Below are 15,275 nucleotides of genomic sequence, written 5' to 3'. Positions count from 1 at the left end.
AAAAACCCCAAGTAGATAGCTCACAAGATTTGACATCCACAAAATTACCATTCAAAAGTGTGAGGAAAGCATCTTTTCTGCATAGTTTCTCCCACCCTTTTTAAACTCCTTTTTACAGCTCTACCTGGCTGAGTTGGAAGAGGCTGGAACTGCAGCTGCTGGTGTCCAGGCTGGTTCTCTCAGAACTTCAGTTCTCAGCCTGCTCTGACTGTGCACTGTGCAGAGCCACAACTTGGAAAATGCAGCAGAAAGCATGACTAGAACATGCCTTGCTCTTCAGGGGTTTTCCACAGCAGCAGGTCTCCAAGCAATTTCTGAAGGAGGTAGAATGGTTTCTGCTGCAGGCAGATTGCTATAGCAGAGCATCCTGATAATCCAGGGCTGTGGCACATGTGGCTTTGATAAAATGCCATCACCACAAGAGCCAAATGCAGTGAAACCATTCCTGACTTTTACTAAAAAGGGAGAAACCTGATCCACAGAGAGCAGAGCTGTGTGCAAGCATCAGGAACAGCCTTGCCTTGGGAAAGGAGCTGTAATGGCCAAAGGAAAGGTTGAATTTGCAATCTAATTACCCAGTATGTGTTTGCAAATATTAAATATATGCTGTTTTGGCTCTAGCTTTGATAGGGCAGTACATACAGAGCACCATGGGAAATAAGGTCTATGTGCCACTGCATTCCCATCTGCTTGTGCCTCCTATCACTTTGCTTCCTTACAGGTGGAACAATATTAACAAACCACAGAAATGATAGACAAAAACGTGCCATTACCCAGCTCCCTGTGTGCAGTCTGCCAGCATCACATGGCAGTAGCACAGAGGGTTTCCCTGCTGGGCTGCCTGCCCCTCAGCCCTTGCTGTGATTTAGGACATGCCTAAAGTGCCACTTTAATACTGCAGGAGTCTGAAACCGTGAGCAATCATGAAACCATTGGCTTGTTTGTCCATTTGCCCAGCTTTTCTGCTGCCTCATGGCATTCCTGGCGTTACAGGTTCTCCTGTTATGCATGCTCATTTTGAGCCCACATGAAATCTACTACCATGTGAACTTGGTAGGCTGTTTCTCAGGACCCCAGGGACCAAGGTGGCATGGACTTCTTGCTGCTGTAGCAGGCAGTTGCTTATCCTACAAAGCCAAAAAAAAAAAAGCCTAGCAGTTTTACAATAATCCAGTGGAAAATGTGGAAAATGGATTTAGGAAAGTGGTTTGGGGATTTTGCTTGTTTCCTATTGTTTTGGTTTTGCTACACAGTATTTCAGAAAAGTGCTTGTGTGGCAAGGCTGAGAGAAAAGCTCTTCAGGAGAAATGGTTCCCTCCCTAGCAAATGCTAGAGGTAACTAAGAAACCAAACAACCCCCAAACCCAAAGCTCTGCAGCCTCAATACATATGCAGTTAGCTACACAGATGTCTGGAATGTAGTACTTAAGGGTAAGTTTTTCAAGCAGCAAACAAGTCTTTGATGAAAGGTTCTTTTGAGACATTTTCTTTTTTATTTTTTTTTCTCCTGTGTGTGTGAGTAAAACCTGATTTCCTGGTGGGGCAGTGGTAAGATTTGATATGGAGTCAAGTCCCCCATCACTCTGAGAAGGAAAGCAAATCTGTTTGAAATGTTCTCTGTGTTTGTAGGCAGTGGCAGGGTCACAGCAGAATTAACCACATAGGAGGCATTACCTGGCAAGTTGCCTTCATCATTCAAGTGCAGCCTCACCTGCACGGGCTCTTTCCACCAGGGTACAACTGCTTGGGCTGCTGCTGGCTGGATAAAAGTCAGAGCAGCTTCAAAGGGCTCCTCTGAAGCCTGGTGAGGTCGGGATCAAGGGAAGAGGGATGAACTTGCACCTGGGGATGAGCCTGTGGTGGGGTGGGGGTGGCTCTCCAGGTCCAGTGACCGTCAGGGCAGGTTGCTGCTGCAGCAGCTCCATCTTCACGAGTTTGGTGCTTCACTGGTTCAAAATGTCATGGTCACTGTGATAAAGGTAATTTCTGTGCTGGGACTGTTGGGTCTACAACAGTCCCAGCACAGAAATTGTGAACAGAAAGTGTGAAACAAGTGAAGTAAGGTATGACAGATTTGGAGCTAGGAACTAGGAAACAATAGTAATATCATTATGTTTTTTGTACAGATGCTTTAATGCATTGGTGTGGATACTCTCTTTTGTTTAGAGCAGATCCTGGGATGTGGAGGAGGTGTAATGTGATGCTGACTGTGCCTCAGACCGAGTACTGCTGCTAAGGCAGAAATTCCCAACAGCTGGGACAGGATTTGACATAAATACCAAGACATTGACTTTTGCATTTTTGTTTCTGTAGGAAGAGTCTGTTCTTGAATACGTGAAGGAATATGGAAATTACTTTGAAAATGCCTTGTGCTAAAGCAATTAAATAATATTTATTTCAGATAATTAATTCCTAGGGAAGGACAAAATTGAGGAAAGGCAAAATAGCAGAGTGAAAACCCTCTGCAGGCTTTTGAGGCATTTCTTGTTGGAAAGGGAGGGATTATTACTGAGATTAGCTTTTCAGAGGTTTTAAAGTAGGGTTCAATAACTATAAAGGCTGGATTGTTTGGCATCAACCTCTCTATAGTTCTAAATGTTGGTTGTAGTAGGTGCAATAAATATGTCCAAAAGAGTTAATGAAAAAACAGCACAAGTACAACAAGAAATATGTTACAGCAAAATGCAAGCATAATTGACATAAATATCAGGTAACCACTTCTGAAGAATGGGAGAACTCAAAAACAGCAGTGAAGGAGTTCTGAATGATCAGCAGATCTGATGTTGTCTCTGGGTTTGCCCCATATGTCTGTACTTCTCTCAGTGTTCTGTAAGGCACCTGTACTGTGCCAGAGGCAATGCAGTGGTGCAAATCAGTACATGCAACAAAGGCAGGTTTTTCCTCAATGACAGGAAGAATTCTTGTCCTTCTCCATCCTTTGGAAGCCTAAGCGATAGCAATGTTTCCAGCTCTCCAGGAGGGCAGAGAAACCATGCCAAGAAACACACACAGAGCTCCTCAAATATGGATAATTTTCCTTTTTCTGATCTCTTGACTTTCACCATATTGCATGCTTGCCTGCAAGGTCACCTCTGACAGGGGAATTTTGTTCCTAGTTTTTCTTACCTCGTAGCATTCTCACCGGGAAGTTGCTCCAACATCTCTGTACAGACCAGGAAAGCCCGTAAAGGTCTGGCCAGAGTGTGGGCAGCTGCAATGATCTCTCTACCTCCAGCCTGCCTGCTTTTAAATGTGGATTCAGCTGGGGTTCAAGGGGTGCCAGTGTTTGGGAAGGGCTTTTGTCCCTGTTTAGTGATTGTCCACAAGTGTAATTTGAGAGCCTTCTGCTCCCTTATTTCATCAGGGAGAGCTGTCTGGACTAAGATAGGCTTTAAGTCTAACACTAAATCAGCTGCTGAGAAACCTGAAGAGTTCTAGATAAGCTAATGAAATTTGTTGAGCAATAGAAATTAAATTCCTTGTGAAAAATTACAAGTAGAATTAGCAATTACAAAGTACAGCAAGCAAAAGCACGGAATTTCCAACTCAGAGGGACATTGGAGGAATTAACATAACCCTTGAATCAAGGTAAATAATTACTGAATTGATGTAAATTTATTCAGGAGTAAGACTTCAGTCCAAATTTGGCTTGTGAAAATGCCACAGTACTTATGCATGGAGAGCCATGGAAGTGCTGGGGGCTGGAGATGACTGTGTGTCAGTTCATGGGAGGGCAGCAAGGAAGATCTGCCAGCACATCTCAGATCTTCTGGGCTGGCCTTGATGTAAAAGTGCAAGACCCAGAGAGGCACTTCTGCCTTTTGGTGGTCTCTGTCACCTGCTCCTGCAGCAGCATTGACTACAGCTCTTGCTCTCCTGCCCCAGCTTCACAATTTGTAAACTGGAATTAATAGCAGCCACCACTGGGATTGTTTGGAGACTTCCCCCTGTTAAAATGCCTGTCATTTCCACACTGCTCCAGTAGTGCTCAGTATTACTGTTATTACATGGTGCTTTCCTAGCTTGCTGTTCAGAAAAGCAGCTGCCTTCTGTGGCTAGTGTAAGCTACCATTATGCTGGGTTATATTATGTATGTGACTGTACTTTTGGCATCCGGGTCTATCATTTAGATTAATTTGGAAATTGTGTAGTGACTTGAGGAAAACTGCTGTTGAATTGAAGTTTGTTAGCCCAGAAAATATCATTAGTCCAAAAATCCCCTGTAATTGTGTAATAAATGCAATAGTGGATGGTCTTGCATATAAACCAGACACTTGAAATATAACTTTAGGTGCATTTTGCCTTTCCTTTTTTTTTTTTCCCCACAGTATGGGGTACTGCATCCTTTTTGTCCATGGTCTAAAAAAGCTGTCTACGTGGCTAAATAAATGGAGAAATACTGTTCCAACCCTCTTTGCTTTGCTGCTGCTGCTCTTCTCCTGGAAGACCGTGAAACAGAATGAAATCTGGCTGTCACGAGAATCCCTTTTCAGGTAGGAGTGGCCACAGGAGAATCCTTGCATTTTTATATTATTTAAAGTAGGTTTGTTGCATGGAATAGTTTTCTTTAGAAAAAGTTGTGCTATTGATGCATTGATCTAATTAACATTTTTATTATCGTAAAATAGCACTTTCTGTGGTGTGATAACTGTGCAAAAACTGGTGTCAGCAGTTTACGTGCTGATGGACAAACTTTGGTTCTGACAATCACATTTTTAAGACATGCTGGTTTTAAATAACTTTGATTCTGTAGATTTATTGATAGCGTTGCGCTTTAGTTTCTAAAGACATAGCAAAAGTTTTTTGCAGCACTCCAGAATGCCATAGTAACGCTGCTGAATATACTGAAATTTCTTTAGCAATGTTCTAATGACAAAAATAAAATGCCACAAAGTGCCAAACTTAATGTACCATATTTCATTTTATTTGATTACTCTTTTCCAAACAGCTCTGTTAACAGCCTCATTTATGTATTTTCTTGCATTGAAACAGACTGTTTCATTTTGTGTTTTGCTAGAAAATGTATTGCATTGGCCTCCAGCTGCTTTCAGCAGTTGTCTAATTGTGAAGTAATTGCAGAAACGCAGGTGATCTGCACACAGGTTGAGCTTTATTTCCTAACTTATTGGCCAGAGCAAAGTTTAATTTATGCAGCACTGAAAGTATGATTTTTTTTTTTATTTTATGTGTACCCTTTGGTCTTCAGCAAACACTACTGAAGTAGTGGGGCTGTTTTTTAAAAAATCTGGAGTTGGGGTTTCTCCCCTCGGCATGATTCATGGAATATTCTGAGTTGGAAGGGACCCACAAGGACCATTGAGCCCAGCTCTTAAGTGAATGGCCCTTAGAGGGATGGGATCAGACTCACAACCTGGGCACTATGAACTGCACACTCTGACCCACTGAGCCAATCTCAGCTCCCTGCTGGCTCCCTCAAACAGTGGTTGCTGTTCAAGCAGGGGTGACTGGCCTGGACTCACACAGCAATCCCCGTGGGACACACCTCCAGTCCAAACCTGGCCACTTGGAGGAAAGCAGGAGGGTTTCCAGGTTGGACCACTCTCTTACTGAAGGGGAGGTGGGAATCTGACAATTCCATTTGCAGGCTTGCAGGCATCATATGGTGTTGTGCTGGGAACAGCTGTGGTCACCCAGGTTTGAGAATGATGGTGTCAAACTGTAGCGGGTGACAGGAGGACATTTCCTTCTACTAAGGAGCATTCTAGGGACAATATGGAGTGCTATGAGGTCTGTGGCAGAAGAGAGGGATGAGGTTATGTCTGCTTAATTGGGTACAAATGGAATTTTGTCCTTCCAGCCTCCATTCAAAGCAGGGTGACTGTTTACTGCCAGTTCCAAGGTCATGCCACTGCTGCAGTGCAGCTCTGCGCTGGAGCTAGCACACCTTTACCTCCAGGGAGGGACTTGGGGTAGCCCAGGGCAGTACTCAGGGCTCAGCGCCTTAGCTTGAGCTGTTTCCTCTTCAGCTCAGGACTTTTGGGGACAGTACCAGGAGAGAGGTCTGCCCCAGGCTATGGAGGGGATGGCAGTGCTCTTAAATTCCTGCTGGGTCACCTCGTATTTTGGCCTGCCCCTGGGAGCAATCAGTAGCAGCTGCTGAAAAAAGGACTGTAAGAACGGGGCCAGCAACAATAATGCTTCTCTCCAGTTCTTTCCCAGCTTGCAGTAATCTGCAGTTTAAAGACTTCCTGAGTCAGGAGTTACTTGCTATTTTTGCTCTTAACAGCCACTGATGGACTTTTCTTCCATAATGTCTCTGACTGCTTTTTCAAATCTATTTATAGTTTTGGCTTCTACAGCATCCTGTGCGCTGGGCTCTGCCGTTAAATTACAGAGTGTGCACACTAAGATTTCCCTCTGTGTGCTGTGAGCCTTCTGCCCGATTATCTGGTTTGGTGTCCCCTAGTTCTGGTGTGCTGAATGAGTTGTGAGTAGCCATCAGCTTGTCACTTAGATAAAGGCACTTCCATGCCTCAAAGCCCCATGCCCTCACCTAAGGCTGCCTCCTTTCCATGCTGAAGTCAGCTGTCTTTACTCCCCTCACATGGAAACTGTTCTGCATTTTTGATTCCTCTTGTCAGTCTTCTCTGGATACTTTCATACTCTAATCCATCCTTTTGAGAAAGGGGCCAGAACCACCTTTGCAGCACAGTAACATAGGACTGTTTTCTGGTTTTTGTTCTCTTCTTCTACTGGTTCATAATACTCTGCTCGCCTTTTATGACCTCTCCTAAGCAGTGACTGATAATTTCACAGCACTTTCAATGCAAATTCCATGACACCTACTGTGACTGGAAACACCAGGTTTTTAGCCATCAATCTGTGTGCAGATTTAGAGGGTGTGTGTACACACTCTCTGATGCTTGTGTCTGTACCAATGCTTCGTTTCTTGTGCCATCTTTTTCCCCAGTATTGAAACACTGTGAGATCCTTCTGCAACAAGGTGTAGTTAATTCCTGCAGTATGATTCGCATTGGTGTCATCAGCAAACGTGTCCCCTCCTGTTTGCTCCCCTTTCAAGATCCTTTGTGAGCACCTGAAGTAGCTCGGGTGCCATTGCATGTCTCCTGGAACTCTGCTTGTGCTCTTCTCTAGCTGTAAAAACTGTTCACACAGTCATGCTCTTTGCTTGCTGCCTTTCAGCTCAGTATTGATTCATGAGAGGATCTTCCCCTCGTACTCCATGATGCCTTGAAGAAATTGGAAGTCTTTAGTGAGGGATTTAATATTAAAAAAACCCCTTTTGAGCATTTAGGCGCTCAACTTTGGCGTATGTGATTTTGACTGGGCTATGTTTAGATATTTATAAAGGCTTTCCATAGTTTTAATACCATGTACATACCTGTTGAGTCTATAAAACACCAATAGAGCTTCCCAAATAACTTTTTCTGCAGTGTGCAAGGCTAATTATTTGTTGGACTGTAGTTATCAAGAAATGTGCTAGAATTACGATTTATTATGGTTTTCCCCACATTACCTGAAGTGAAAATCACACTTTCTGGTCTGTTTCCCCCTCAAGATCCCTTCCCTGGAGCCAAATGAAGTCATGTTCATCAGCTTCCATTCCCCTAGTGCCCGTCTCATTTAAATTACAGGCTACCTACCACAGCTAATAGCTGCCTGTTTGATTTCCTCTGGATGCATTCTACCAGGCCCAATGGATTCATAACTGTTCTGGGTGTTGATTTGTTTTAAAGCCTCTTTTACTGCCACTTCAGTCAGAGACAGTGCTTGGGTCTTGCCCTGTGAGGAGAGGCTCCTATCTGGCAGCTCCTTCAGTTTCCCTGTAGCAGCACTGGTGCAGAGAATCCATTTAGCTTTTCTGCTGTGGTCTTTTCTTCTTTAAGCACTACTTTTAGACCTCCATCATCTATTTGCCTTAGGGGATCTTTGGCAGGTTTCCTCTATCTGATGTATTCCATTATTAGCTTTGATAGCTTTAGCAAGTTTTTCTTTAAATCTCTTTTGGTCTGCCTAATTATGGTTTATGTTTAACTGGCTGACGTTTATGCCCTTTTCCTTTTTCCTTCTGTAGCTGTTCCTTTTTAAAGAGTGGTATTCATTTCTCATAGCTGTCTTCACTGTGCTGTTTACCCTTATTGGTCTTTTTGTTGTCCTTTTAAGATCTTCTTTGATAGGTGTTACACATCTCTCACAAGTCTGTAATGTGGTAAGACCCTCCTTGTTGATGGGAAGGAAATGCAAAAGAAGAATAGTATAGCAAGAAGATAATGTCATTCCAGGAGTGAGAGATCTCCCCTGTGGGGAAGAAGGAGGAGGCTGATGAGGAGAGGAGGGAGAAGTGGATGGAGGTATGTGAAACAACAATAAATTTTAATGGCCAGAACAGGAGGAGGATACAGAGCAAATCTACAGATGTGGGAAAGGAGACATTATCAACCTACTTGGTATTCTCTGTGTGTTGAATTTTTTTTAAGAAGTGTGTGCTGGGAGAATCTTTACTCACAATCGTAGTTCCTCATTCTTCTTTCTCCAGTTGCTGCTTTAATTAATTACTACTTCTTCCCTCCTCTCAGTTTTTTTTTTTCCTTTCACCTCTACTTTTTGTGCCTCTGTTTGCTTGTTTCTGCAGGATTGATCTGTCTTGATTCCCTTGGCTTTAACAGGCCTGTTCTATTAAATATGCTTTTTCTATGCTGGTCCAGGAGATGTTTGTGTACTCCGTGTGTTCCTAGCTTTGTGCTTGTACCCCATTCCATCCCTTTCTTAAAACTGACACCATTTTGACATTGTGTCACGTTGTTTCCATCTCTGGACCACTGTGGCCACTCAGTCTTCAGCCCAGGGACCAAGTTTTGTGGGTGCAGAAATCTTGCTGGGTGCTGGCTGAAAGCAGCAGTGTGGGGGCGGCTGCTGCTGTCTGAGGAAATGATGCATCCCCACATGTATGCACAAGCACGTGTGCAAGGACTGAATGAGCAGCAAATAAACCACAAGTATCAGAAGTGGCCAAATACATAGAGAGATACTTGAGGCATATTATTCCAAGACATCTCTAGAAGCCCCAAGCAGTTTGTCTTACTTTGTTGGCAGGTGATCAGGGAGGTCTCACTTGTTAATTATTTAAGGAACTGCCCTCTAGAGTGAATGCACAGGCCAGAAGGTCAGACTCAAACTGTGGTCAGTGTTAATGTCCAAAGCCAGGGAGAGGGAGGGGAGAGCTGTGGGCTGATCTCTGCATCCTCTGTACTGACCTTTCCAGGCTTGTCAAGCTGCCATGTTTCCTGTTGCTCCTGGAAAGCGTCCGCAGGCGCTGCCCATGTTTGTGACAGTCCTGGAAACCCAGTTGTAACCAGCAAAGGAACTGTACAAAAATGATGCTTTCTTAGTCAGCCGCTCTCCTTCCCAAGCCAGGTCTGCCGACTTCAGGAATTTGCAAAAACTGCTCCAGCCCCAAAGTGGCATTTACTGCTGTGTTACTTTGTTAATTCTGAAAGCTGGCTGAGCTGAAAAGAGCAAGTCCTGTTGCATTTTGGGCATCTTCTATAGGATAGTTTAACATGGCCCAACACAGACATCTGTGAAATCAGTACAAGGGTAGGAGGCTAAGGAATGTGGTTGTTTGTGTCATCCAGAGAATAATTTGTAGAGAATCTTTGTTGATGATAATGATTCCCAAAGCAGAGGAGACACCATCGATTTCCTGGGGTTCCTGCTGAGGCAGGAGTGGTCTCATGTTCTTCTAAACTGAGCACTTTTCATATGGATATCACAGAAAATCAATGAAGCCTCAGCCCTGCACCCAGTCACCTTGCAGAGCAGAACACACACTTAGGAAAACAAGAGAGGGGATCACAGGGCTTTTTTCCAACTGAAGTGGAATTTGGATGATGCTGGTATTTGAGGTTGGAAAATACCAGTGGCATTTAATTTCCCTGATTTATGGCTAATAGGCTTTTTGTTTTTCCCTGGGGAGGAAGTGTTACGTAAAAAGGTTTGCCTATTGTTTATTTTCCATTTCTGTTGCTTACTGCTGTCGTAGAAATCAGAAGGGAAGGAAATCCTCTGGAGAAGTGACGTCCAGTGTCAGTGGGCTTGTTTCTGGCTGGGGCCAGATCGGTGCTGTAGGTTTTCAGAAGGGCATGTGTGTGACAGGCTGGGGAACAGGGAAACAGGAGAGTTTGGAAAAGCACACTGGAAAATTATATTGAAATTGTGAGAGACTGAGAGCTTGTGGGAAGCAGAAATGGAAAAACATTGTGTTCTGCTTTGTTATTTATACTCCACCCTTTCCTTCTTGGCTTTCTCTGTGGACATCATTGTTTCCTCTGTCAATGAGCAAACAGCGTTCTTGACTGGTCAGGAACCAGTTGGCAGGAGTGTTAACTCCTAAACTCTCCTGAAAATTCCCCACTGGTTCCAGTGCCATGTTTGCTGCCTCCCCCAGTGCAGAGGCTCCAAGCAGCTTCAGTCATTGCTACGTGCATTTGCAAAATTAAACATTCCCCCTTCCTACCCGTGTGAGGAGAATAAATAGGTCAGTGTGATGCAGAAGAGAGCATCTTAAGAACCCAAACCCATTTCTGGCTTTCCTCTGTCACCCCTGCCACCAGCAGAAGCACACAGATGCAAAAAGCTTTATTAGTGATGTTCTAATAAATAGGACCAGCGGAATTAGTGATAAATTCTACTTAAAGGAAAACAGTCCAGAATTAAAATACTTAAACGTATGTCTCTTGCTGTTAAAACTGTATCTCATTAGAACTGAAGTGCTGGTGCATGTGTAATGTACTCCTCACTGTTAGCTCAGTCTGCTCTGTTTCTGCAGAGGCTGTAGGCAGAGCAGCTCCTTGCACGTAGCTCTCAGAGAGCAGCAGTTTCAAGTGCCATGTCTCTGCCTGTAACACTGATGCTGATGTAATGAAACCCTCTCTGTATAAGAATTAATATTCCAGTAATGCCCAGAGGTTCTAAGTGTGTAGTTAATAGCTCCCAAGGCCAATGGAAATTAACACAGCCATAGCAGTCACACATTACTTGCTGCTGGTGCAGTATATCTTTGTGAAAACTAATATAGAAAATCATTCTCTTAAGAATAGCATCAATTAACTGATTTAATTCAGCGATTAGTCACAAAATGTCTTATTCCTGTAGTGCTCCCAGTAAGTAATTTGGAAATTCCTGATGATTAGGAAGCCAAATGCAAGGTGTACTTTTAATTTTAGAAGGCAAACCGTGGCTGTGTTGAGCTGAACTCTGCAAGGCAGTTGTGGGTGAAGCTTTGGAAGCTCTCACAAGTAGGTGTTAGTGATGTTAGTGATGCTGGATGCCACTGGCTGCAGATAACCAAAAGAATACCATAATTGCCACAGCAATTCCTCAGTGCTGTTCTGCAGTGAAATCCCCCTCAAAGGGTTTCTCCAGCTCTGGGAGCATTTTTCCCTTGAAAAGGGTGTGCACCCCACAGCAGGGGCTGCCTGTGACCCTGTCGCATTACAATTAACTTCCATGCTAACCAAAGTTAAACAGGAGAGGCAGACAAGGCAAAGCAGCAACTTTTGGGAGTTTTCTAGTCCTTGCTTTTCCTACCTGAGGTAGAAGGGTTGGAGATGCTGGGAGTAGAAAAGAGAGCAGCTGTCAGGAATCTGCTTGTGAGCAAGAAAGAACACTTTGTCTGCTTTTACATGAACAGATTCATCCATCCTTATTTCCTGTTACCTCAGAGAGCCCCTGTTTATGTGCTGGAAAGGATTCCCCCATTAAACGGAGCACTGGCTTCTCTGGATTCTTGCAGGGCAAATGTTTCCACAGTGTACGTGCTCCTGTGATTTCTTTCTCTGTTTAACCTTGAAACAGCATTTCCTCTGGCTGTGTAAGGTGTACCTTGCTTTCTGTGCTCTCAATTAAGTGAATAAGCATATGCTTGCTTTTGTCTTTGTGCCCTCATTATTAATTCCAAGTGTTGAGTTCAGTCTACACGTGGCAGGGGAGACAGAGGGGAGGGATGGGGTGGCTGTGTATCCAGATATCCTCAGTCATGTATTATAATGCCAGAGTGTTATTTTGCCACCTAAGGGTTAGAGTCCCCATTAGCCCTCACCTCCTGGGCACACTCTGTTCAGCCTTTAGCAGTACACATGTGCTGGTACTTGGAGTATGCCATGCATTCCATCTAGTGGCTGATGAACATGGAAAAGATACCCTCTTTCTGGTATCTGCAGTGCCAGGTTTAAATCAAGATTTTTGTAAGATGCTTCATGACATGCAGGTTTAGGCAGGGACCCTGTTTTTAGAAAGCACTACATGTTTTACCTCTAAATATTAACCCTTTAGGTTTTGGTCTTTCGGTTCAGTAATTCAGATTTTAGAATACAGCAGCCTCTGGCCACAGGGAGCGTTGCAGTGTTGCTGCTGGAAGTGCCTGCAGTGACAGCGACCAGGATGAGTTGAATTGCTGCCACACATTTATGTCTGCCTGGGGCACTTGGCACAGGGGACAAGCTGGGAGTTAAAACATGAGCTGTGCTGGTACAAATGCACAGGAGTTGATGAGGTGTTCGGATTGCCAGCAAGTTTTTCAGGAGAAGGGAGGGACTGTGAGAAGAAGGTGGACCCAGGGGAGGGTGGGGTAACCTGGCTGCTCATGGTGTCCTGCTTCTGTTCCTCTTCACAGCTCAGGAGTGAAAACCCTGCCCCACAACGCCAAGGTGCACTACAACTATGCCAATTTTCTGAAAGACCAGGGCCGTAGTGTTGAAGCAATCTACCACTACAAAACTGCTCTCAAGTAAGTCCCTCAGGGGCCTGGGGGGGCTGCTGCTGTTAACCCTTCTCCTTCCTGGCAGGCATGGGGCGAGTTGGCTGCTCCTCATCCCTGGCTCCTGGGGAGCAGCTTGGCTTTGGAAGCCTGGGAAAGTTCCCTGGCTCGGTGTTTGTGTGCCATGAAATGAGGTAGCCTGGCTTCCCTCCAGCTCCACGTGTGTGTGTGTGCACTTCAGTACATGAGATAGAAATGTTACCATAGCTACACGTTGAGCGATGAGGTGTCATTTACACAGCTGAATGTATGCTGGTAAGCAGGAGGTAGTTGTCCTAAATGCATTTTCAGGTTCCTGGCCCATTTATCTTTGTAAATTGTTAATGGTGCATGCCTGGAAAATGTCAGTGCAGTAGCCATCTGAAGTGCAGTAACAATAATGGTACTTACTACTTGTGTTGAGGCTTCTGTCCACAGAGCTTTGCATGAATGCTAAACTAATTGATCCTGAAAATGCTCCTGTGCAGTAACTGGGCAGATATCATTGCTGAGGTTCTGCTCAGGGGGAGGCTGAGGCAGCAGGATGAATTGCCTTGCTTGTAGATGAATGGTAAATCAGGGCCCAGGGCTGGGTTGTAATTTGGGACACGTCCTGTGGTACCTGTGGAGGACCCTCCCTTTACCCACAGAGGGGGTCACTCCCTGTGGGCAGCTTCCCTCCCCTTCCTCCTCCTCCCACTCCCATTCATGCAGCTCAGCTGCTCCCCAGGCAGTGCTCAGTGCATCAAGCAGCTCGCCCCAGATCCCCAAACCTCTCCCCTCTGGTTCTTGGGACCTGGGAGAACGGACAAGCCCCTCTGGGGAGTGAATGCAAGGAAAAGGGCTGGGGGGATGGCATGGTGGCAAGGGAAGGCAAGCATGGAGTGCACAGATAGTGTTTTCAGGAATAGAAGCATGTTTGGGAAGGACAGGCAAGATGAAGAGTGGCTCTGATGGACAGCAAGGGCAGAGCTCAGCTCCATAGGGCATGCCAGGAGGTGGAAGAAATGTTCTTTCCTGACATGTGATGTGACAGAAAACTCCAGAAATTACATGTATGTTTTGTCTCTTGGCCAGCTGACAGGGTTATGATAAAAGCTCTCCAAGGGCTCCTAGCCCACCCAGGCTGACCTGTGAGGACAGGAGTTCATTGTCACTGAGGAGGGACTGAACCTGGGTGAAGGTGATTTTCAGCTTTTTTGAGCAACATCCTGTTCTGTTTTGCCATGCTGGGCATTTAGGAAGTCATTTAGAAAAGCCTTCTATTTTTTTAAAGTTTCCAGCAATGGAAAATCCAGCGCAACCACCAGTAAATGGTACTGAAGGTTAATTACATTGGCTGTTGAAAATGTCCTCCCTTATTTTTAGACTGATTTGTTTGACACCAGCTTCCAGTCATTGAATTTGTTTACACCTTTCAATGCCACACTGAAGATTCCTTTACCAAAATTCTGTTTTCTGTAGAGTGATGAACTCCTCCCTTAACCTGCTGCTTGATAGGTGCTGGTTTTTTCAGCATCACAAGGTTTTGGAGTCCTCCAGGTATTCCTGTATCTAGTCTCTGAACTTCTTCCAAGTTACTGGTAAAGCCCATTGCAAGTTAAAAAGAAAAGGGACTGACAAAAATTACCCAAGCCCTGTGGTGGAGTGCACAGAGTAACGGAACTGCTCCTACCACCATTGCCTCTGCTTGTGTAAATGGGATTTGCAGACAAAAGATCTTCTCTAACTCAGCAGCACCCATTTATTGTAACTATAATGCTGTTTTCTGCTCTGCAGTATTTCAATTATGAAAGAGTCTGTTTTGAGAACTGATTGCAAACATTTTCTCCACTGTATTACAGGGCACTGTTCATGGTGATGGTGTTTATAGAGCATCTGAAGCCTTGTTGGGGCTGGGAGCCCCACAGAGCCCCTGCACTTCTCTAGGTGCTTGGTGTCTCACTGGTGCTACCACTCAACTTGCTTCAGTAATTTCAGCATTAGCTGGCAGTTTGGAAAAGTGAAACTCACCTTGCACATTCTCTTTTTGACCCAAAAGCGCAGGCCAGGAGTTGGAAGTCTCCATCACTGGGAAGCTGCACTACTTTTCCTGTCACAGTGTATCTCTGCACTTACATTTTCCTTATATTTACTCCTTCTTCCCCCCTCTGACACAGGGAAATTATCTGAGGTCGGTGTAATGAGCAACAGAACAGTGTAAGTTAAAAGTGCACTGTTCTGTTCTTCTGTTGAGAATTACATTCTGTGATGTCTGTGCTTTCCCCTCAGACGGTCAGACCCTTTCTGCAGTGCCAGGGTTTGTGTGTGAGCCCTGCAGCCTCTCTTAGCTGGTGCCTGCATTTGGTGGCTGTGTTAAAGCAGTGGAGAAGCTGCTGGGTGTGGACAGGCAGCCTCAGATGGATACTGTGGCAGAGCATACCCAGGTATCACAGAAGACAGCTTCTGTGTCTGAGCTGTTTCCCCATCCTCACAGACTGATGTAGACCAGTCTCCA

The 15,275-nt window shown here is 44.8% G+C and overlaps 1 protein-coding gene across 1 annotated transcript in view; it reads left to right on the top strand.

Annotated features, from left to right (window-relative positions):
* TMTC1 (transmembrane O-mannosyltransferase targeting cadherins 1) overlaps positions 1-15,275 on the top strand; it is a 140,273-nt gene that overhangs the window by 86,300 nt on the left and 38,698 nt on the right. The window contains exons 10-11 of the mRNA XM_059845880.1: positions 4,329-4,493; positions 12,656-12,769. Of these exons, the coding sequence (XP_059701863.1) occupies positions 4,329-4,493; positions 12,656-12,769 (279 nt within the window). The remainder of the gene's footprint in view (positions 1-4,328; positions 4,494-12,655; positions 12,770-15,275) is intronic.

The sequence above is a fragment of the Haemorhous mexicanus genome, chromosome 5, assembly GCF_027477595.1.
Source record: "Haemorhous mexicanus isolate bHaeMex1 chromosome 5, bHaeMex1.pri, whole genome shotgun sequence".
NCBI classification, from domain to species: domain Eukaryota; kingdom Metazoa; phylum Chordata; class Aves; order Passeriformes; family Fringillidae; genus Haemorhous; species Haemorhous mexicanus.
This window is presented reverse-complemented; position numbering and strand designations above follow the sequence as displayed.